Source organism: Galeopterus variegatus, unplaced genomic scaffold (genome assembly GCF_000696425.1).
Source record: "Galeopterus variegatus unplaced genomic scaffold, G_variegatus-3.0.2 Scaffold844, whole genome shotgun sequence".
Classification (NCBI taxonomy): domain Eukaryota; kingdom Metazoa; phylum Chordata; class Mammalia; order Dermoptera; family Cynocephalidae; genus Galeopterus; species Galeopterus variegatus.
Window position 1 is genome coordinate 219,232 of NW_007726955.1, and position 22,068 is coordinate 241,299.

The 22,068-nt window shown below is 34.5% G+C and overlaps 1 protein-coding gene across 1 annotated transcript in view; it reads left to right on the top strand.

Annotated features, from left to right (window-relative positions):
* EEA1 (early endosome antigen 1) overlaps positions 1-22,068 on the top strand; it is a 136,683-nt gene that overhangs the window by 79,287 nt on the left and 35,328 nt on the right. The window contains exons 12-16 of the mRNA XM_008572858.1: positions 1,275-1,613; positions 7,334-7,483; positions 9,140-9,259; positions 15,501-15,704; positions 18,461-18,661. Of these exons, the coding sequence (XP_008571080.1) occupies positions 1,275-1,613; positions 7,334-7,483; positions 9,140-9,259; positions 15,501-15,704; positions 18,461-18,661 (1,014 nt within the window). The remainder of the gene's footprint in view (positions 1-1,274; positions 1,614-7,333; positions 7,484-9,139; positions 9,260-15,500; positions 15,705-18,460; positions 18,662-22,068) is intronic.

Here is a 22,068-nt window from a genome sequence, read left to right on the forward strand (position 1 = left end):
CATGTTGGTACCTTGATTTACTACTCCCCGAGGTAATAGGGTTTGCTGTTTCCCCACCTGCAACCTGTTTGTCCCTTTGTGTCATTTTATATATTTGTATAGAACAGATGGCATGAGTCATGTATACATATTCCTTAATTCCTCTCACCACTTTTAAAACCAAACTCAAACTTTATTATTTTCAGGTGGTCTTGTTAGTTAGCCCCACTGGACTTGCTCATTTTATTTTTTAGAAAGATGTGCACTTAAGAAATTTGAATACCTTTTCTATTAATTCATTCTGGCTGGTGCATTATGTTTTAACTTTCTTAGAATTTTTTTTCATGTGTGTATTTCATTTAGATTGTAGTCTGTTTAAGATTCAAAAGTTTTTATTGTCCTCTACTATTTCTGTATTGAACCCTTACAGCAAACTGAGTATAATAAGAGAGTACAATAAATGTCTACTGGTTGACTGACTCATCAGGTGCTTACAGTGGCTTCTTACCCTGGCTATTTTTCTTACAGAATTGAATTAAAATTATGATCTATATTTTATGTATAAATGTGTTGACTTAAAATGTTCAGTGTTAATTTTAACAACTCCATTTAGATCAGATTTGACATTTGATTAGGCCAGTTGATCCAGATCTTTGCTTGAAGTTATCATTTTTATATTTTAGACTTGATGTTATTGAGTAGAATGATAAAATATAAGGCAGGCAAATGATATATTTAGATCATTATTTTTATATAGCTAGAAAGGAATTTGAATTAGTTTTAGCTTGTGACTCTAAAAAATGGTCTTTATCGAGAAGGAAAAAAAAATGCAATTTATAGGATCAGGCATACTAGAGCAGTGTTATGCTAAAACTCTTACCAACTGTGAAATTGCAAAGCCACAAATCAGAATTGGCCTAGTATATTGTTATTCAAAATAATTTCTGTCAGTAGAAAAGTAGTTTTAATTTTTACCTCAAATGAAAGAATGTAAATATGTTGTATACACCAAAGAATTAAGTATGTTTTAGGGTTTTTATTTTATGTCAGCAATTTCTTGGCAATTCTTAGGTTGTATTACTAGAGTTGAGTCAAGTGGACCAATAATAAAATTATAAGTTAGTATGTAATAATTTAATTAGTCTTGACTAGAATATTTTCACTTTTTCATATTGTAAATTATAATATTGACTAAGACATTTAGTAGGAGATAATACTGTTCCATAGATAGTCTGAATAAATGGAGTAATTAAAAATATTAGGAAAGGAAATAAATTGTTAAATTGATATTTCAGAACTTGACAGAAAAGTTGCTGAAGAAAGAACTGGACTATACCCAGTTAGAAGAGAAATGTAATGAAGAATCTGTGAGTAGAAAGAATATACAAGCAATCCTTCATCAAAAAGACTTAGATTGTCAACAGCTTCAGTCAAGATTATCTGTATCTGAAACGTCACTGCAGAGAGTACAGGCAGAACTAAGTGAAAAAGGAGAAGCTACTCAAAAGCTTAAAGAAGAATTATCTGAAGTAGAGACCAAGTACCAGCATCTTAAGGCGGAGTTTAAACAGCTACAACAACAGAGAGAAGAAAAGGAGCAGCATGGGTTACAGCTCCAAAGTGAAATTAATCAAGTAAGAAAAGAGATGTTTGTTTTATTTATTGTAATTCCCCCTATGGTTTCTTCTAAGTGTGCTTGATGGTTATTTGATTATAATATAGTTTATGTTAAAAAAATTGTCATTTTTAAAAATTAACTCTTAATTTTTACATCTGTAGTGTTATCAGATCTCATTTCCTGTAATTTCAATTTCCTTAAGAAAAAAAAGATAGTATCATCTTATATCATTGACATACCATCTTATATCATTGATGTGAGGTGTTTATGAATTAATGCATATGAATTGCTTAGGGTGGTACATCGCACATGGTAGGTACTCACCAGGTTTTAGCTATTATTTTAATTCAAATTGCGGACTGTTCTTTAATTTATCTTTTTTCGTTATTAAATTTTTAAAACATAATTATAAAACCAATAATGTAAAAATTAGATATTTTAAAATTAGAAAACAAATTAGTCTTAACACAGCTGTTTTTTATAGGTAAATAACATCTGTCACATGAAGTTTGATGCAGGTTTTGATTTTGTCATTAATTTAATTTTTTAATGTCTGTATTCTATTTATTGCTTAAAAATAGGTTGAAAAATGGAAATTTGGAGATTAAAGTTTTCAGTTATTTTTTGATAATGTTCAACTATTTTTACTTAAGTGGCAGCGTACTTTATTTTGTTGTAATTAATTATTTTCATGGCTTTTTACTCCTTTAGCAATAATAATGATATTAGTAAAATGATTATGATAGTAATTTATTGAGTTTAATCATCTTTTGGGAATTAGAGTATTCATTTCACATATGCTATCACTAATTTTTGAGATTAGACTGTGAGTTCCATGATAGAACATATCAGAAGAGTTAGCGATATTTCTCTAGCTTGTCTTCTCTATTTTCACTGACCGGTCTTCCTTATCTCACTCTCAAACCACTCTAACCACTGCTGACTGATCTCTCTGCCTTCGATCTCGCCTCTGTCAAATTGGTCTTCCATATAGCCACAAGACGAGTCTGTTTTAAAAGCAAATCTTACCATGTTCCAACCCTGCTTTAAGCCCTTAATAGCTCTTTATGGCCCACTGGATTAAGTTCTTGCTATGGCATGCATTGTCCCCAGTGATCTTGTTGGCCTACCTCCTCAGTATTTTGCCATTCTTCATTTTATTCTCCACTGCAAGAATACAGAAATGTTCTTAGTTTTCTTTCTACATGTTATGCTGTATCTTGCTTTAGTGATATCATTCTGTCTTTTCAACCTGAGATATTCCTTCCATTCCTCTTCTCCTTGGTAAATACTACTTAACTTCACTTGTCACTTTTCTAGAAATCCTTTTCTAAACACTTAACTGCTCCCCGCACCTCCAAGATGGCTTAAGCATCCACATATCTTGAATGTTTTACTTAACACAGTATAGTATGTTATCATAATTTATGTCGGTACTCTTTGGATGCAAAGACCATGTCTTATTCATTTTTTATCCTTACTAACTGGCACATTGCTTTTTAATCAGCATATCTTTTAGTGAGTGAGGTGAGTGAATTAATTCAGGCATTCATAATGGAAGGAAACTGAGGCTTGGGGATATCAGTGAATAACTTATGTATTTGACTTTCAATTCAGATAAACAAATTCAGCATTTATGCTTTCTAAAGACACCATGCTTCATTTGTTAGGGATTCAGAAATCAACAGGAAACAGTACCTCACTTTAATGATTATGTAAATTGTATGGCCAGGATAAGGCAAGTACTATCCTATACCAAAGATTATGAGAATTATAATAAAGGTGTCCCTTATACTATGGGAATTTGGAAGAGTTCCTTTCTTCTATCTCCGCCCTCTTCCTTACTCCACCATAGTACTTTACCGTGTGCAATTATTTTGTCTGATTGTGGTCAGGAAAAACTTTGTGTGAGAGAGAGGTGGTGCTTGAAATTGTAAATATTGGATAGGTTTTGACAAGTGGCAGTTTGGAAACAGGAGAGTCTTTCTAGCCAGAGGGATTAGTGATAGCAAACTCATGGCAGGAAGTGTTATAAGAACCAGGAAGCGACTTTGATTTGCTCTTATGTGTAACAAGAGGGAACTATTTTGACTGGAAAGAGCATATGGGACTTTATTACACAGGGCCTTGAAGAGCAGGCTGAGAATTTGGGTTTTGTTTGGTAGTCAGTGAGTGGAGGGGCATTAAGAATTTTTGAGAGCCTACTGAATATGCCCTACTTCAAAAAGTTTGAGGAAAAATAGAATTACAAAACAATATTAATTTCTCTGTGAAGTTTTTGAAGACTCTGTGTATGATTATTTGGTTTAGTCATAATTCTGTGCAAAATGAAGAGTTCATGCTGAAGACCTTGAAGTGATACCATTTATCTTCTTTCTTTCAGCATGCTGTCTGGATTCTGCCTTCAAAATATGTCTCAAATGCATCCACTTCTCTCCATCTACACTGCCACCACCCTTAATCTAAGCCACCGTCATTGCTCACCTGGGCTACCTTTTTGCCTTCTTATAAGTTTCCCTTCTTCTAGTGACCTCCTCAATCCATTTTCCATACAGAAGCCAGAGGCATCTTTGTAAAACATTGATGTTATCATTTTATTCTTCTGCTTACCACCCTCTGGTGGCTTCGCATTACACTTTGAACTGAATCCAAATTTCTTACTTTGGCATATAAGCCTTTGCATATACGAATTATAGTGTCACATCCATGCTTTGTCTTCAAACTCACTTCATGCCACTGTAAATGCATGTTTATCTCTTTTCAGTTCCTCAGACACACCAAAACTTCAAGTTGTTTTCTGCCTTAAGTCCTTTGCCCATAATTTTTCCTTGACCTTATTATTTTACAAGGCTGGTTCAGGTGTCATTTTCTCAATAAAGCCTTCTAGGGCCACTCTATTTAAATAGCTGATTTTCCACAGCTTCTGGGTCCCTTCTTTAATCTCAGCAGGCTCCTTTTTTTCTTCTTCTTCTTCTTCATAGCATTTTACATTGTATAATTGTTTTTTTGTTTACTTGCATATTGTCCACCATCTCCCTTGGACTGTGAGCTCCATAATGTGAGAAATTTGTTTTTATTCTGTACTCTTATCAGCCTCTATATTGAGGGCTTTCAGTAAATATTTATTAGAATTATGGAAGTGAACCTCACCTTCAATCTTATTGCAATATCCTTAAAAAGCATAGGAGTGAACTGGGTTTGTTTTGCTCTACACTCTATCCTCAGCACCCATTATAGTGCTGACAAAATTAGATAGCTGGCAATTGACAACAAAGTACTTGAAAACAGAATGGCCTATATTTTTCATATTTGTGTTCATAGGTACTTCTAAAATAAAACAGAGGTGCAGATAATGATTTGTTACATAATGAAAAGATTAGATATCATCAGTTAAGTTTTTAAAAATTATCTATGCCATCTCAAGTAGCCTAGTACTTTATAAGTGTGGACTTAGGAACCAACTGCCTGAGCTCCAGTTCTGTGGCATACAAGCTGCATGATCTTGGACAAGTTACTTAATTTGTGCCTCAGTTTACTCATCTATAAAGTTAGAATAATAATGGAACCTTCTTCATAGGATTGTTATAAGGATTATATTAGTTAATATTTGTAAAACACTTAGAACAGACCCTGGCACTTAGTTAATATATTAGGAGTATAATGAATAAAGAATTGTGTAAATTTATGAAACTGAATTTATTAGATAACATGTACACTTATATGTATATCAAAATTTGACTTAAGATAGCCCATTTTATTAATACTTCCAAAGTGCATTATTTTTAACCTCTTTTTCTTTAACATACTTTAAAATGATGTAGGCAGAATTGTTTAAGTGACTTTGAGTAGCTTTAATTTGAGATTCATTTCTTAATTAAAGATCAAGGATTTCTCCAGAGTCATAAAGTAATGAATGATAAAATTATTTATAATACAAATCTCTTTTTCTCACCCCCTTTGTAAGTCTTTACTTCAGAACAATAGTTATCTTTAATTCAGTGGTTCTCAACTCTGACTGCACATCAGAATCACCTAGGGAGATTTTAAAAATTACCTGTGTCCAGACCTCACTCTTGATCTGATTAAATCAGAATCTCTGACATAAGCCTGAGCATTGATATATTTAAAAGTTTCCTCTATGATTGTACTATTTAGCTGAGATTAAAAACTGCTGCTTTTTAAATTGTTGCTTTTTGGGAAATGATTTCTGAACTTTCCTGAAACGAAGTATTATCTGTTTCTTGTTATAAAAAAAAGGATTATCAGGCTCCTGCTGAAATGTTTTAAATCTAAACTTCTAGGGGAGAAGACTGATTATCTGTGTATTAAAATGATATTAGGAGATTCTTATCCAGGATGTTTAGGAACTAGACAGGTGAGATGCCTGTTTGTAAGAGATCAGGCGCATAGTTGCTTGAAATATGAGCTTGCTTTGAAGGCCTGTTTTGTTTTCATATGTCAGGATTGGGCCTAATTCTTTTAGTGAGTCCAGGGGAAGGTCTGGGTAGTTGCTATGGTGCTAATTCATTCCATTTTTCTTTTCTGGTTTAGAAATTTATTGTGGAACTTGAGTTTGAATATATCAGGTTATATTCCAATAGCCACAGGTTGTTTCATTACATAAGAAAATAGTGGGTTTTCAGTTTTCTTATAGAACTTCATTTTTCCCTTTCCAATCATGAGTTTTTATGGAGAAATATAAGTATAAAAAATGTAAGTATATATTTATATGTATAAAATTTACAGAGCATAGAAAATATGATACAAAGACTAGATTCTTAGTATTTTTAGATTTAACATGAATCATTTTGATTGAAAGCAATTGTATAAAATGCTTGTTATTAAATGTGATTTCACTGAGGCACAGGCATTTCATTTAATGTGTTATGAGTCTGATGTGCAGGAGTGCTCTTAGAGTATAAGCCTTGTCAAATGTCTTGCATCCTCATCTCCATGCAACTCTTCTGCTCTGCACTCCTTGTGCAGTAATTTTTCTGAAATTAATACAAACTTTTTTTTTTTTTTTAATAAAAAAAGACCCCAAAGAAAAACCTTTTCTCCCTGCTCCCCTCTCCAGGAAAAATTAACAGTTATTTCTGGTGATGGTAGAGAAAATAATTTGAGAAAGTGATGGTTCTTAGCTCCAGAGCAAATTTCTTCTTTAATTTTAACTGGGTTGCATTTTAAAGTTGATGAATGAGGCTCACCTAACACAAAAAATTATGGTTACCTCTATTTTCAGAAATTATGTGTCAATTTGAGGACTTACTTGAATGCTTTGGTTTCTATCCAATACCCAAATGTAAGTCAACTGTGGTGGTTCTTGACTATGGAAAACCAAGAATCACTGGAACTTTGAAAAATACTGTGGATAGATCTGAGTGTGCCCTCAATGTCTTAGTTTTTAAGTTTCCCTTTAATATTTTAAGTTCCTCAAGTGATTTCAACACTAACATCAAAATGAGAGCCCTGGTCTCCTGTATTTTTTTTTTTAAGAGAGCAATAAAACAAAAACAAAACTGATTTTTAATCACAGTTTTATGTGATTTATTACAATTTATGTGATTAAAATTTAGTTGTAGTTAAAATTTCTACGTAAGATCTTAGGTTTCTCCAAATTATCATTAGAATTAAGATATTATATTTATATTGGTGAAAAACAATGTTGTTTGGAAAGCAGGTGGTGATTTGTGTATGTTTATACCTATGTGCATACTTTTTTTTTTTTTTTTTAAGTTACATAGCAAGCTTCTGGAGACAGAGCGCCAACTAGGGGAAGCTCATGGTAGGCTGAAGGAGCAGAGACAACTTTCAAGTGAAAAGTTGATGGATAAAGAACAACAAGTGGCTGATTTACAACTCAAGCTTTCTCGTTTAGAAGAAGAGGTAAGCTAACATTTTAAATGAGTTTACGTTAGCAAATTTATTGATAGACTTGGGCATCTTAAAAATTGTTATAGTTCATCTTTTAATTGACAAGAGCTTTAATTAGACTTTTTAAAAACTTAGATTACGACATTTATTTCTCCTCAATAAAACATCCTACTTGTTAACTACTTAAAGTCATTTTGTTGTGATTGTATTTCCTAAAGTTCTCAACAAAAATGCACAAAGAAGACTACTCTTTTAGCTTTATGCAGGAAAAATTCTGGGGGTGAGCCTCTGTCAGGCTGCTGGAGTTTTTCTACCCAGGAAGGACCACTTAGAAATGAAACAGTGATCAGTTAACAGTTGGTGAGGATCATTAATGACATGTAGTTGGTGCATATAAACTTTGAGTTTGCATTTAAGGATTTTCACTTTTACAAGTTAAGCATTTGATTGAATGCTATTCTTATTAAAGTTGCAGTTGCTAAAAGTGCTACCCATTATATGGTTAAAGTTATTAAGTTATGTCTTTTATTGGAATTGAACAAATATTCAGGGCTAAAATCTGTAGCTGCAGCAATCGATTTTTTTCTAGACCTAAAATCTTGGATGTGGTAGATTTTTTCTCAAAAAGTGATAACTATGACTGCTATGGAAAAAAAAAAGAAATACTGATTCTATGGTTTAGATTATTGTTACAAATAATTTGTATGTAATTAATTCCCTGATCATATTAGTATACAAAAAGCAATAATAAACTAAATGCCAACCCAGAGAAAGATCTGTATTCCTTCTAGGTTGAAAATCTATTCCTAAAGAATAATCGTTTCTTCATCATGAGATTAAAATTCTATATGTAATGAGATACTGCTTTTAGTCATTTTTTTTTTTTTGTCTTTTTGTCTTTTTTCGTGACCGGCAACGGATCGCAACCCTCAGTGTCGCGCCCGTACCGGACCGGGACCGGCAACGGAATTGCAACCCTCGGTGTTGCGCCCGCACCTCGCTCAGCCAGTGAGCAGCCGGTCTGTATGTGGGATCCGGCCCTGCTTTTAGTCATTTTTAAAAATTTTTATTTATTGATTGGCTCAGGGTTGGGCACATGATCCCAGGAAAGGCCAGTCATTCTCCCCTGAGATTAATGCTGGCAGAAGAGCACTTCCTACTCCATGGCTATTGGCAGCCATCTTGCCTGCCATGGAGTGATTTCCTCTGTGAAGAAACCAGCAGGTGGAAACAAGCCTATGTGAGAGGTGGAGAGTCAGAGAGACAAAGCTCTACCAGCACATTTGAGTCCCAGGATCAGTCTGAAAGTAGACTCACCCTTGGACTTCTCATCTACACAACTGTCTAAATTTCCTTGTGAACAGCTTATTTGACTTTCTCCCACTTACAAATGAAACCATCTTGAATGAAAAAAAAAATTTTTTTTAATTTAATTATTTATTTTTTTAGCTGGCTGGTATGGGGATATGAACCATTGACCCTGGTGTTTATAACACTGCAATCTAACCAACTGAGCTAACCAGCCAGTCCTTGCTTTTAAAGTTGATCTTGTATATTGTCTGAATTTATTTCCTGTTTTGACTTGAGAACTGAAGTAATGCCAGATATTTATGAATGATTATCTTATGCCTTTAAGTTGTTAACTGACAGTCTATATATTTTTTTAAGTTGAAGGAAAAAGTAACAAATTCCACAGAATTGCAGCATCAGTTAGATAAAACAAAGCAGCATCATCAAGAACAACAGGCTCTTCAGCAAAGCACTACAGCAAAACTTCGAGAAGCTCAGGTAAATGTTATTTGAATTATTATTAGCATTTTATTTTTATTTATTTATTTATTTTTTGGTGGCTGGCAGGCATGGGGAACTGAACCCTTCACTTTGGAGTTACAAGGCTGTGCTCTAACCAGCTGAGGTAACTGGCCAACTGTATTAGTCTTTTAAACAAAAATTAAGCTAAATAATTATTCTTTTGTTGCTGTAAAAGTAGATAATACAAAATACTTGATTTTGAGGAATTTTGATAGTTTTCAGTATCTGGATAACCTGTCCTTTTTCATGTGATTACTATGTTGGAAAGTTTTTCTAAAATAGTTTAAAATTGTTTAGTTATTTATTATAAACAAATTTATTGTTGATTTATTATAAATAGATTTATATAAATATTTATTTGAATTTATTGTCTCTTTATTCGATAAATTTCTGCATTAAATGTAGTTACATAAATTTTATTATTTATTTAAATATTATTTACAAATAATACATTTGTTATTTATTAAAATACCTTATTTGAAAAATTAAAAAATGTTTAAATAAACTTTCTTGTTTAGTTAGCCCAGTGAAAAAGAACATGTTTGTTGGTCATGTCTTTTCCTAGTTCCTAACCATCATCTGAGCACTGGAATTGTAGATATAGAAAATACAATTGTTGGATTATATTTATACAGTTCTATGGAATAACATAGCTTAGAAGGTTAAAAGAAGTTAAGTTTTTGTTCTGTTACATTGAAGGGAGGGTGCCCAAATGTTTAAAATGAATTTGACTTTGATATTCATTTATTCCTTCGTTCTTTCATTAATTCATTGAATATTACTGAGCACTGTGTGTCAGGCATTGTGCCTAGCACTGAGAATAAGAAACCCTGCCTGCTCTTTAGGAAATGTCAATCTAACCATGTGTACATGGAAACAGTATTGGAGTTTGAGGGGGGTGGTCAGTGATATGCCTCTTTTTCCCTTCTGAGTTTGGAGAGTGGCATGAAAGTCAGGTGGATAGAGATCAAAATTTTGGATTCATTTATTTTTTATTTTTTTTGTAGTTGGCCGGTATGGGGATCTGAACCCTTGACCTTGGTGTTATAACACTGTGCTCTGAACATCTGTGCTAACAGGGCAGCTGGCTATTTGTTTTCTTATTTGGCTAGACAACAGTATTTATTAATATGCACTCTTAGCCAAGGAACTGACTTCATGAATATGGCAGCAAACAAAACAGACAAAAATGTCTGATCTCATGGAGCTTAGTGAGAGAAGCAAAGAATAAGTGAAGTAAATAGGAAAAAATGTATAGCATGCTAAATGGTGGCAAGGGCTATGGAGATGAAAAAAGGAGGGATGGGCAGTAGGAAATATCTGGGGGTTGAAGGTGAGACTGCAGTGTTAGGTGGGGTTGCCAGGAAAGGCCTCTTTGAGAAGATGAAAGACCTGAAGGAGGAAAGGGTATGAGCAATTTGGATATCAGAGAGAACATAAGGATATTTAGAGGTCCTGAGGCAGGAGCATGTCTCAGGAATAACAGAAAGTCAGTGGCTGGAGTGGTGGGAGTTAAAAGGGGAGTTAAAAGGAGCTGAGCCATAGTGATTACAGGGGGTCAAAACACATAGAATCTCTTAGGAAATTTTAAGGACTTTATTTTACTTTAAGGTGAGAAATCACTGAAGGGTTTTGAGTAAAGGAGTAACATGGTCTGACATAATTTCACAAGGATTACTCTGGTTGCCCTATTGAAAGTAGACTATAGGGGCACACTAGTAGAAGCAGAGAAATTAGCTAAGAGGCTACTACTACAATAATCCAGACAAGAAATGATGTGGCTTGGGCCAGAGTGGAAACTCAATGTAGGTGGTGAGAAGTAGTCAGATTCTAGATATGTTTTAAAGGTAAAGCTATAGAGTATTGAGAGAGAAGGATCAAGGATGTTTCCAAGTTTGGCCTAGGCAATTGAAAGGATGGGGGCCAAACAAGATGAAAACTGAGAGTCCCATTGGATTTGGCAAGGTCATTGATAATCTTGATAAGAGCAATTTGTATAGAGAAGTTGGGACAAAAACCTGACTGGAGAGGATTCAAGAGAGAATTGGAAGAGAGAAGTTTGGTAGAATGAAAATAGATAATTCTAGGAGTTTTACTGTAAAGAGTAGGAAAGAAATGGGGAAATAAAGCTAGCATGAGAATTTGGCATAGGTTAGCAGCCAAATGGGTTTTCTATACTGTACCCAAAAATTATATTTATTCATCTAGCCACAGACAAAACTGGAAATGACAGTCTCTCACCTTCTTATAGGCAGATTGACTCCCAAACTGAGGAGAGAGGAAGGGGCTTGGTTGAACACGCTTAGTTCTTTGTTCCACACTTTCCAAACAGTTTATTCATATTCCTTAGGGAGGAATAAGAAAAGGATGGGAAAGGAGCCAGGCAAAGTCCCTTATTATGGAAACACGAAAAGTCCTATAAACTAATTAAGGAGATGTAATGAGTATAGTTCCCGGTGTTTATGTTTATATAAATTTATTATGGTAGCGTAGAGGATCGTTACTTAACCCAAACAGGGTCTGGAAAAGAGCAGTCATGGAAAACTTCTTAGAAGTGGCAGTCTGAGTCACAAAGGATGAATAGATATTTCTGGGGTACAAGGATGGTGATAGCATGAAGTATACTCCAGGTAGAAGTTAAAAGAACAAGGATCCTGAGGCTAGTATGAACTAAACTGTTAGGTATTGCTGGAGCTTAAAGTGTAAGTTAGAGATTAGGGGCCACAGCATCAGAAATGGTTAAGCTCTGGAAGACCTTATATGACATTTATATTTGAATGTAGAAAGGTATTGAAGGTCTTAAGGAAGAAATGCCATAGTTAGATTTGCTTGTTAAATAGATTATCTTGTAGTTGTATGAAAGTGGATTTGGGAGGGAATATTCTGAAACAAGAGATCGGTTAAAAGACTAATATATGCAGCAACTCAGATGAAAAATTATAATGGTCTTAGTTCAAGCAGTTGTTAAAATCACAGGGACATATGTGAGAAATGCCTGGGAGATAAAATGAATGCATAGTACTTGACTTAATAGATGAGGGAGAAAGGGAATGATTTCAGGGTGATAACATTGGATGCATGCATGATAAATGGAGGTGTCATCAACTGTTAGTGAATGTGAGAAAAATGGCCATTTTATAGGGGAATGTGATGAGTTCAGTTGTGGACATATCTTGAGGCACCTGTGGGATGTATTAAAGCTTGGAGGAGGGGACCATGCTATATATTAGCTGAGAAGAGAAATCAGTATATAGGGGGTAAATGGAATTATTAGGATAGATCAGCCACGAGATCAGCCAGGGAGAGAGTATAGTGAGAAAAATAGACAATTGTAAGCATAAGACTTCTGTGGAAGGCCAGCACTTAAGGGATGGGTGGATACAAGAAGAGCAGTCCAGAGAAAGAGAGGGTGATCAGAGTAATTAGGGAGAACCTGAAAGGGAGAAGCCAAAGGAATAGGGAGAGTGTAAAGTTGGGAATAATCAGCAACTTCAAATGTGGGTGTGTGTGGTATGGATGCCCAGTATGATAAATGAAAAATATTCCTTAGATTAAGCAATTGAGAAGTAAATTGGTAACCTTGTTAAACCTAATTTTAATTAAGTGATAGAGATGCAAATCAGATTTTTGATTGATGAGTGAGAGATAAGAGAGGTGGGAAAGTAAATATTAATTACTTTTGGAATTTAAATGTGAATTGTGTAAAGACTGGACAGGAATTAGAAGGGGCTTGGTCCAGGGAGTGTTCTTGAGTACAAGATAGAACATGTTTATAGTCTACGACAAAGGGACTGGTAGAGAGGGAGTTATTAAGGATATTGGAGGAGATGTGACTGAAGGAATAAGGTATTTATAAGAAACTATTTTGTCACTAATACAATGGGGGGTTGTCTGAATTTGAGCTTATCCACTGAAGCTTGAGGAAAGGAGGTAAATACCAATACACATATATTGTATTTATATATAATATATGTTTATATATGTGATATATGTGTGCATGTATGTGTATATATATACACACACATATGTATAAAATTTTATAGGTAAGAGGATGGAAAATTAAGGTAGATCTGTCCTGAAAATTCCATGTTTCTGGATAAAGGTGGACATAGTAATAGCTGAATATCAGACAAGCAGAGATTAAGAATTTGGAGAGATTTTTGAAGCTCTTAAGTAGTACTTGAGGGGAATGTTTGAGGGTAAGGACCTCATTCAAACAGAAGGATGGACAAGGTGATTCTGAATACATAATGGAGGTTGGAATCAAGAAATTTGTAGTGGCATCAATCTATGGAGGTTTGTGATTTTACTCTAACAGTGCCTAGAACTATGAGTGGAGAAAACAGATTGTAACATTGGTCTAGAATTGGGCTTTTGTGGGGTGAAAGGAAATGGAGATTGTGGCTGAAAGAATAAAAGTTAGTTCATATCCATATGTGAGGTTTAGGAAGAGAAGCTAAGCATATGCTGAATAAGCTGGAAGCAAATCGAGGTCTCTGACATTGAAGAGCAGAAATGAGGTCATGAAATTGGAAGACAGTCAGGAAGTTGTGGTCTCAGAATAAGATAGTTGGAATTTCTTAGCTGTTGTGATCAAAATGTGAATGAGTAAAGGTCCATGAATTAAGATGATATGAATGTTGAGGCTATGCTCTTAATTCTCTATGTATTTTGAATTTCCCAGGAAATTGGCAGAAATTGGGATTGAGAGAAAGACTAAATCAGGTCTCAAGTCTTCAGTGAATGAGGTAGGGATTTATAGATGATAGCTACAAAAAGTAGAGGGTAAAATAAGTAAATGGTATAGTCCTCAAAGAAGCAGAAAGTGTTTACGTGAGGGAGAGAGTAATGGCAGTGAAAAACTAGGAAAAGGTAAGTCTCCTCTGCTTGCAGTAGGAATAGGCCTACTGACTAGAGAGGGGTGAGGGGGAATTGGCATCTGTAAAGGAAGAACCAAATTTCAGTTAAGGCTTGGAAACAGAGTGGCTTTTATGGAAAAAAGCTTAGTCTTGGAACTGTAGTTCCAAAAGATTAGTGGAATGTGAAGAGAGGGGTTACTGGTGGCAGGAACAGAGGCTGAGAGCAGAGAGGTTGGGTTGCTTTTCATCATTGTGATTGAAGCTCGGCAGGATGAGAGGCATGTTTGAAAATGATTGATCTCAAATATTTTAGTTTTGGCACAAATCACTGAGGATATCAAGTGGTTGCTGGCTCTGTCTCAGCAAGGTGGTCTGAGCTACTGTAAGGTTTACAGAGGGGCTGATTAGGGCCTTGCTCTCGGTAGAGGCTCTCTGGCTCTCTTAAAATGATTGAGGCAGAGGGTCAGATAGCTCAAGAAAGGTAATGGATATTGTTCTGGATGTGAGCAATTGCATTGTGCTCTGAGTTACATTAACGTCCTTGCTAACGTAAAAGAAGAGGGATCCTTTGATATATCGATAGAAGAGTCCTACTGGAGTATTGAAGTGAGCCTGCGTAAGTGTATGTGTGTAGAAGTACAATCATTAATTTTTCTGTTCATTCAACAAATATTTTAGAACATATATGTCAAGTATCTTCGATACATCAATGATTAAAACAGATGAAAATTCCCACCTTTATGGAGCGTACCTTGTAATGGGAGAGGTGGAGGGAGGCAGATAAACATGAAAAATAGTAAGTTATTTAGTGTGTTAGGAGATAAGTGCTATGGAAAGAAAAAAATAACTAGGAGAGGGAGTGGGAAAGTCTGCAATTTTAAATGTAATGGTCAGGTTAGGCCTGATTGAGAAGGTGACATTTGAGCAAACACTTGAAGGAGAGGGAGTGAACCCTGTAACTCTGGGGGGAAGAATTCCAGGAAGAAGGAACAATTAGTGCAAAGGCTCCTAGGTGGGAGTGTGTGTGGTGTGATTAAGGAATAATAAGTCCCACATGTCTTAAATGGATTGGAAGAAGAGTAGTAGGAGGTGAGGTCAAAGTGTTAGAAAAATAATGTGGGTAATTGGAGGTATTTTTTGTTGTTGTTAAATTCTAATTTATTACAATAATAATATATATTTATATTATTAAATATATAGTTCTAATTTAAATTTTCCATGTTAAAATGTAATAATTAGTTTTTAAAAATGTAAGACTAAGAATTTCAGTGATAAAATTTATTATCAGTCATTTTACATTTGAGGAATAACTTTTTAAGTTCTATATCCTTAAAGTAGTAGTTTTCAATTCTTTGCAGAATGATTTGGAACAAGTACTACGTCAAATTGGTGATAAGGACCAAAAGATCCAGAACCTAGAAGCCTTATTACAGAAGAGTAAAGAAAATATTTCATTACTAGAAAAAGAAAGAGAAGATCTTTATGCAAAAATTCAAGCCGGTGAAGGAGAGACTGCTGTTCTTAACCAGTTACAAGAAAAAAACCATGCGTTACAGGAGCAAGTAAGCTTGTAAAATGTATCATATTTCTAAAATTTATTTTTATCTCTCTAACTTTTACTAAATGCTTTATTTAAATGATTCTTTATTCTGGCTCTTTTTAGTACTTTTAAAATGTTATGTATTTTTGACAAATACTATGTCATTTACTTTAGAAGTAGATTGCTATTGTAGTGAAAATTAATTAACATGAATTGAAAGAGGAAATCCTTAGCTCATGTCTCAGGATATAATTTATTACATGTGTGGTTGGATAAATCATTTCATCTTGTTAGCTCATTGGAAAAGTAGAGGTGTTATTAATAACACATATCTGCCTCATGCACTTTGTGATGTTTAAAAAGAATGAATAAAAAAATGTTCATAAATTAAGGGTGCTAATCAAGGGTTTGTTGTTACTGTGTATTGGTTAATATACAGACTTAATGGTTATTTATTTTGATAATGTATATGTTTTTGGACAATATATAGCAAATAATAATTTTGATAAGTTCCCTATTGTTCCAACATTTATATGTAGTCTAAAAGAAACTTATAAGTTTAGATTAATACATTTTCAACCTGAAAAGAATTTATAGTTACTTTTTTGGAAGAATTGGGTAATGAGACAATTATTATCTAAATGAGAAAATATTTAAAACAAAATGTTAGTAGGTCCTCTCACTTCTCTAATATGGGAATTAGAATATAACAAAATTTCAGAGTTAATTTTGAGGAATTCTTATGAAGAATTCTTTAGGCTAGTTTTTAGTTATATACAACTTCACATTGCTTCTCATACAAATATGATCAGGAAAACCAAACATTTTTTAAAACGAGTAAAATAAATCTCCGTACTGCTTCTGACAATGTTGGAGTAACTGATACCTATTTAGCCTTCCTGCAATAGACAACTAGAAAAGTGGAAAAAAATGTATAAAAACCATTGTTTTCAGACATTGCATAATAGGCAGTACAGGGTATGATGTCTGAGTGAAGAGAAGAAACTGAGGGGAACTGTTTCACTACTTTAACTTTTAACCCAGAGACATTTTCCAGACTGTGATGGAGGCTGCAGGAATCAAAGGAAAATACAGTGGTTTCATTGAACTGAGGAGTTAGAAACTGAATTAAATTGAATTAAACCGAGAAATTGAAGTTCAGGGAGGTTAAGGCAGCTCAAATTTGCAGGACAGAATGCAAGAGAGGAAGGAGCAATGAAGAGAAAAAGCTCCAGAAATATGCACAAGGAACCTCTTGAGGCTTCGGTTGAATGCTAAGCTTTGCACTTAGGTGGGATTCCTTGAGGCCTGGCAATGAACAATATCAGAGAGGTGTAGTCTGAAAAATTACCAGAACTCACACAGGGCTGGGAAATGTTCAAGTTCCAGCCAGTCACAGAGGAAAGATATGGTTGAACACTTGGGACATTCAGTAGAAACACCAGAAACATCACACTTTAGGAGAGAACAAAGGCTAAACTAGCCCTAGTATAAAAATTACCATTCACCTGACTTAACAAAGTGTAAAAACAAGCTTTGAAACGATCCACCTGAACCACAAACACATTAACTGCCTGCTGAAACAAAACTCAACATTCTTTGAAAGAGGACATAAAATCCAGACTGGTCACAATAAATAGGAAAAAAAAATTACTAGATACATGAAGAAGCAAAAAAAAAAAAAAAAAAAATGTGAGCCATAACCAGGAGAAAAATTATTCAGTGGAAACAGACCCTGAAATGAGAGATGATGTAATCAGGTGAGCTCTTAAAATATGCTTATGGATATAAAGTAAAAACTGTAATAATGGGTGTAGAAGTGAAAAAAATTTTAAAAAAGAACAAAGTAGAACTTCTATAGATAAAAAAATAAAAAAACCTGAAATGAAAATTTTATTGGATGGTTTTAATAGATTAAACAAGCATGAAACAATATCAGTGAACATGAAGAGAAGGCAATTGAAACTGTTCAGATTGAAGCACAGATAGAAAAAGGTTAGGGGGAAAGAACAGTGCCTTAGTGACTCGTGGGACAGTATTATGATATGACAATATCATATAATTAGGGTCACAGGAGGATGGGGAGGAGGAAAATATTTGTAGAAATAATGGCTGAAAATTTAAAAAATTTGATTAAAAACATAAATGCAGAGATTCAGAAAGCTCAATGAACTCCAAGCAAGGCACATCAAAGAAATATCAGATGAACTGGACTTCATCTAAATTAAAAAATTTTATGCTCTTCAAAAGATACCATTTTGAAAATAAAAGCCAAGACACAACCTGGGAGAAAATATTTGTAATATTTATTTGTATATACAACAAATCATAAAATTCCAGAATATATAAGGAGCTCTTGTTACTCAATCAGATAAATGATTATCTGGACCTAGAAATGGGAGGGAGGGAAATGACTGCAAAGGGGCATGAGGACACATTTTGGGATATGGTTCTCTATCTTGATTGTTGTGATGGTTAGTTAAATAAGTGTATACATTTATCAAATCTCAAATTGTACACTTAAATTGGTTGAATTTTGTTTCATGTAAATTATAGCTTAGTAGAGATGATTTTTAAAATGTCTTTGAATTTGATGTTACTTCTTATGATTTGAGGTATTATGTTTACTTATTTTTAGAGATATGTGAATAATTTTACTTGAAAAATTTGAGCTATCATAGAGTGGTGCAATATTCTCAGTGCTAAAATTTGGGTTTGTTAGTTTTTGTTATATCATTTGTGAACTTCATAATTAGAGTCTTCCTTGTATAATAATAGGTAACTCAACTAACAGAGAAGCTGAAGAATCAGTCGGAAAGCCATAAACAAGCCCAGGAGAATTTGCATGACCAAGTACAAGAGCAGAAGGCACATCTTAGAGCTGCACAAGACCGTGTCCTTTCCCTAGAAACCAGTGTCAATGAATTAAATAGTCAATTAAATGAAAGCAAGGAGAAGGTCTCCCAGCTTGACATACAGGTAATATCAAATTATGCTATTTATTGAGTTTGTATAAAGCACCAATTTTGGGCTATCAAAGGTTTTAAATTGTTTCTCTCTTTTTGTCTTATTTACATTAATAGAAAAAATTTGGGATAGGAATTAGATAAAGTTTGTATCTAGACAGTTTGTTGAGCTTTCCTGTTTGCTTTCTCCACCCCCTCCCCAGAAAACTACACCTCCTGAAATCACTGCATCTTTTTTTTTTTTTTTTCTGTGACCGGTAAGGGGATCACAACCCTTGGCACAGTGTGGTCTGCACCACGCTCAGCCAGTGAGCACACCTGCCATCCCTATATAGGATCTGAACCCGCGGCCTTGGTGCTACCAGCGCCGCAGTCTCCCAAGTGAGCCACGGGCTGGCCCCACTGCATCTTTTAGCTTTTCTTTATTTTGATCAAGTCATTATTGTTTTTGAAGTTCAAATTAGTTTGATATTATACCATTAGATTTTTATGTTAAATATTTTTGAGTTTTTTTTTTTAAATCTTCCTTTAAAGGTCTGATTTTAAAAAATACCTTTATATGGTACCATTATATATCTTAATATATATTCTTTCAGAAGTCTATATAGCAGTCTTGCTTATTGAGTCAGTCGTGGAGTGGGAAGTAAGACATATTTCTTTCTCCATTTTCATCATTGGTTTCTTATTCTGCACCATAGAAGAGAAATTTATAGAAACATTACTACTCCTTGATTTTATTTTAGTAGAATGATACCACTGGAAATAAGAAATATGATAAAATAATATAACTAGTATGCTTATTAGAATGTAGAGAGAGTGCACATTTTTTTCTTTTTTAAATATAATTATTTGTTCAATGAGTTATATGATAACCTGATATGTGGATGTCCAATTTAAGAGAGGGAGAGAGAGGGAATAGGAGGAGGGAATATGAATGAATAAATAGATTAGGCCAATCTTTGATTCTTTTTGCATTGCAGGATCCTTCTCTTTAAAATGTGGATCATGGGGGTTGAGCCCGTGGTGCACTTGGGAGGGTGCGGCACTGGGAACGCAGCAGCACTCCTGCTGTGGGATCGGATCCTATATAGGGATGACCGGTGTGCTCACAGCGCTCACTGGCTGAGCGCGGTGTGGCCAGTCTCAAAAAGGACAAAAAGCAAAAAACAAAAACAACAACAACAAAAATAAATAAATAAAATGTGGATCATGGGCCGACCCCTTGGCGCACAGCCAGTCTCAAAAAGGACAAAAAACAAAAAACAAAAACAAAAACAACAAAAATAAATAAATAAAATGTGGATCATGGGCCGACCCCGTGGCGCACTCGGAAGAGTGTGGTGCTGGGAGTGCAGTGATGCTCCTGCCGCGGGTTCGGATCCTATATAGGAATGGCCGGTGCCCTCACTGGCTGAGTGCAGTGGGGACGACCCCACACCAAGGGTTGTGATCCCCTTACCGGTCACGAAAAAGACAAAACAAACAAACAAAAAAAAAATGTGGATCACTCTGCCACTGCTATTCATGTGAGAACTAGTTTTTATAATGAGATCAGCCAATTTTTCTGTCATCACCTTTACAATAACCTCTTCTTTGCTATTAGTCTTTCAAAAAAATGTTAACTGTGTGTATTTTTCAGTTTTTGAGGCTTTTTTTCCAAAACTGTGTTAACTTCTTTATGAACCTAGTGTTAATTCATAAAGTAGAATGTATGACTTTTCTTACAAGAATTAGGACTCTAATAAAAACCTAGTCCTTTAACTGAATATTAATAAAAGAGTGTCAGCCAGAAGTGCTTAGCCCAAGAGTGTTGGTGTGGCTTTTCTCCAAATATACTGAAAAAGTACAGTTAAGGTAATGTTTTTTTTTCTGCAGTGTTCCTGAAACTATAGAAATGACATTTTTAAGCTGTTTCCAAGTTTTGAGTTGTAAGAAACCTTTTGATCCGTACATTTAAGGTACTTTTCAGCATGCACAATCAGGACAGCATCAAGGGAAATTATTATGCACATATGTATGTCAGTGCATCCTGAGAAGGCTTTTCATTGCTCTTACTGTTTTAAGGGCTTTAATGCAGAAGGTTGCAACAATTATAGCATTGTAGCAATTGATATTTACTCTGCACTTATTGCATATTAAGGGCCAGCAGAGGGGTTGGGTATATAAATTGCCACATTTTTCCCCTCATCAGAAGCATATCTGAAATAAGGTAAACCAGAGGAGCTATTACTTAATCCCCACCCTTACCCCTGCCAATTTTCTTCATATGTTACATGACTTTGGAAAGTATGTCACATTATTTGAAGCATAGTATATTAAAAGATCATGAGCAATTATCATGCATTAAAGTATCTCATGAATTTTTGGTACCTCTGATAGATGAAATGTCATATGTAAATGAAGCTGATTTCTGCAAAAATATATTTTTCGTAGTGTATGTTACATATTCATCAATTAGTGTAGATTTACCATTTATCATTTAAAGTGTACATTTCTTTAGTTTTCACTTTTAATTCAATGTAGATGCATATACCTTGAAATAACCATTGTTTCTGTGAAAATTTATCTTTTTTGTTTGTTTGTTTGTTTTGGTGGTGGGCCAATAAGGGGATCCGTGTTTCTGTGAATATTTAAGTATTTAGTTATTGAAAAAGAATTCTTTCAATTTTTTCTTTCTGCTTAAAATTACCCCCACACTGTGAATCCTAGATTTCTTATTTTCATTGATCCTCTCTTCAACTAGCTACAAAAAAGTCTCCCTCCCCCCACTTTTTTTTTTACCCTTTTCTCAAAATACTTTAATTTTAAATATGTGGGTTTTTTTCTAGTTTTTGCTTTTCTTATTAGAGGTGGACTGTACTAAACTTATTCAGACTCTTGGGCCGGTCCTGTGGCTCACTCAGGAGAGTGTGGCGCTGGTAGTGCCGAGGCCGTAGGTTCGGGTCCTATATAGGGATGGCTGGTGCGCTCCCTGGCTGAGCATGGTGCAGACCACACCGTGCTGAGGGTTGCGATCCCCTTACAGGTCCAAACAAACAAACAAAAAAGTTATTCAGACTCTTAAAAGTGCTACTTTGGATAACAAGATAGATCTTTTTTGTTGATTTGATTGAAAGCCTAGAATTTTTAATGTATAATTTCTTGACTTTTTATGAGCACCAAAAGTAAAACCTTTAAAATGAGAAATTATTAGAGAAGACTGACTTTTACAAAGTAGTTCCAGTTTGTCTGGCTGCTCGGAGTCCTTGAATTCTAGAGTTCTTGATTACCTTTGGAGCCATCACTTTCTTTGGCATTTATTTAGTTTATGATAACAGATGTAGACTTTGAATATCCACTTCTAAAAAATACAGTAGTAGCCCTTCTCCGTACAAAAGTATATCTTTTCTTTTTTTTTTTTTTTTTTTTTTTTTTCTTTTT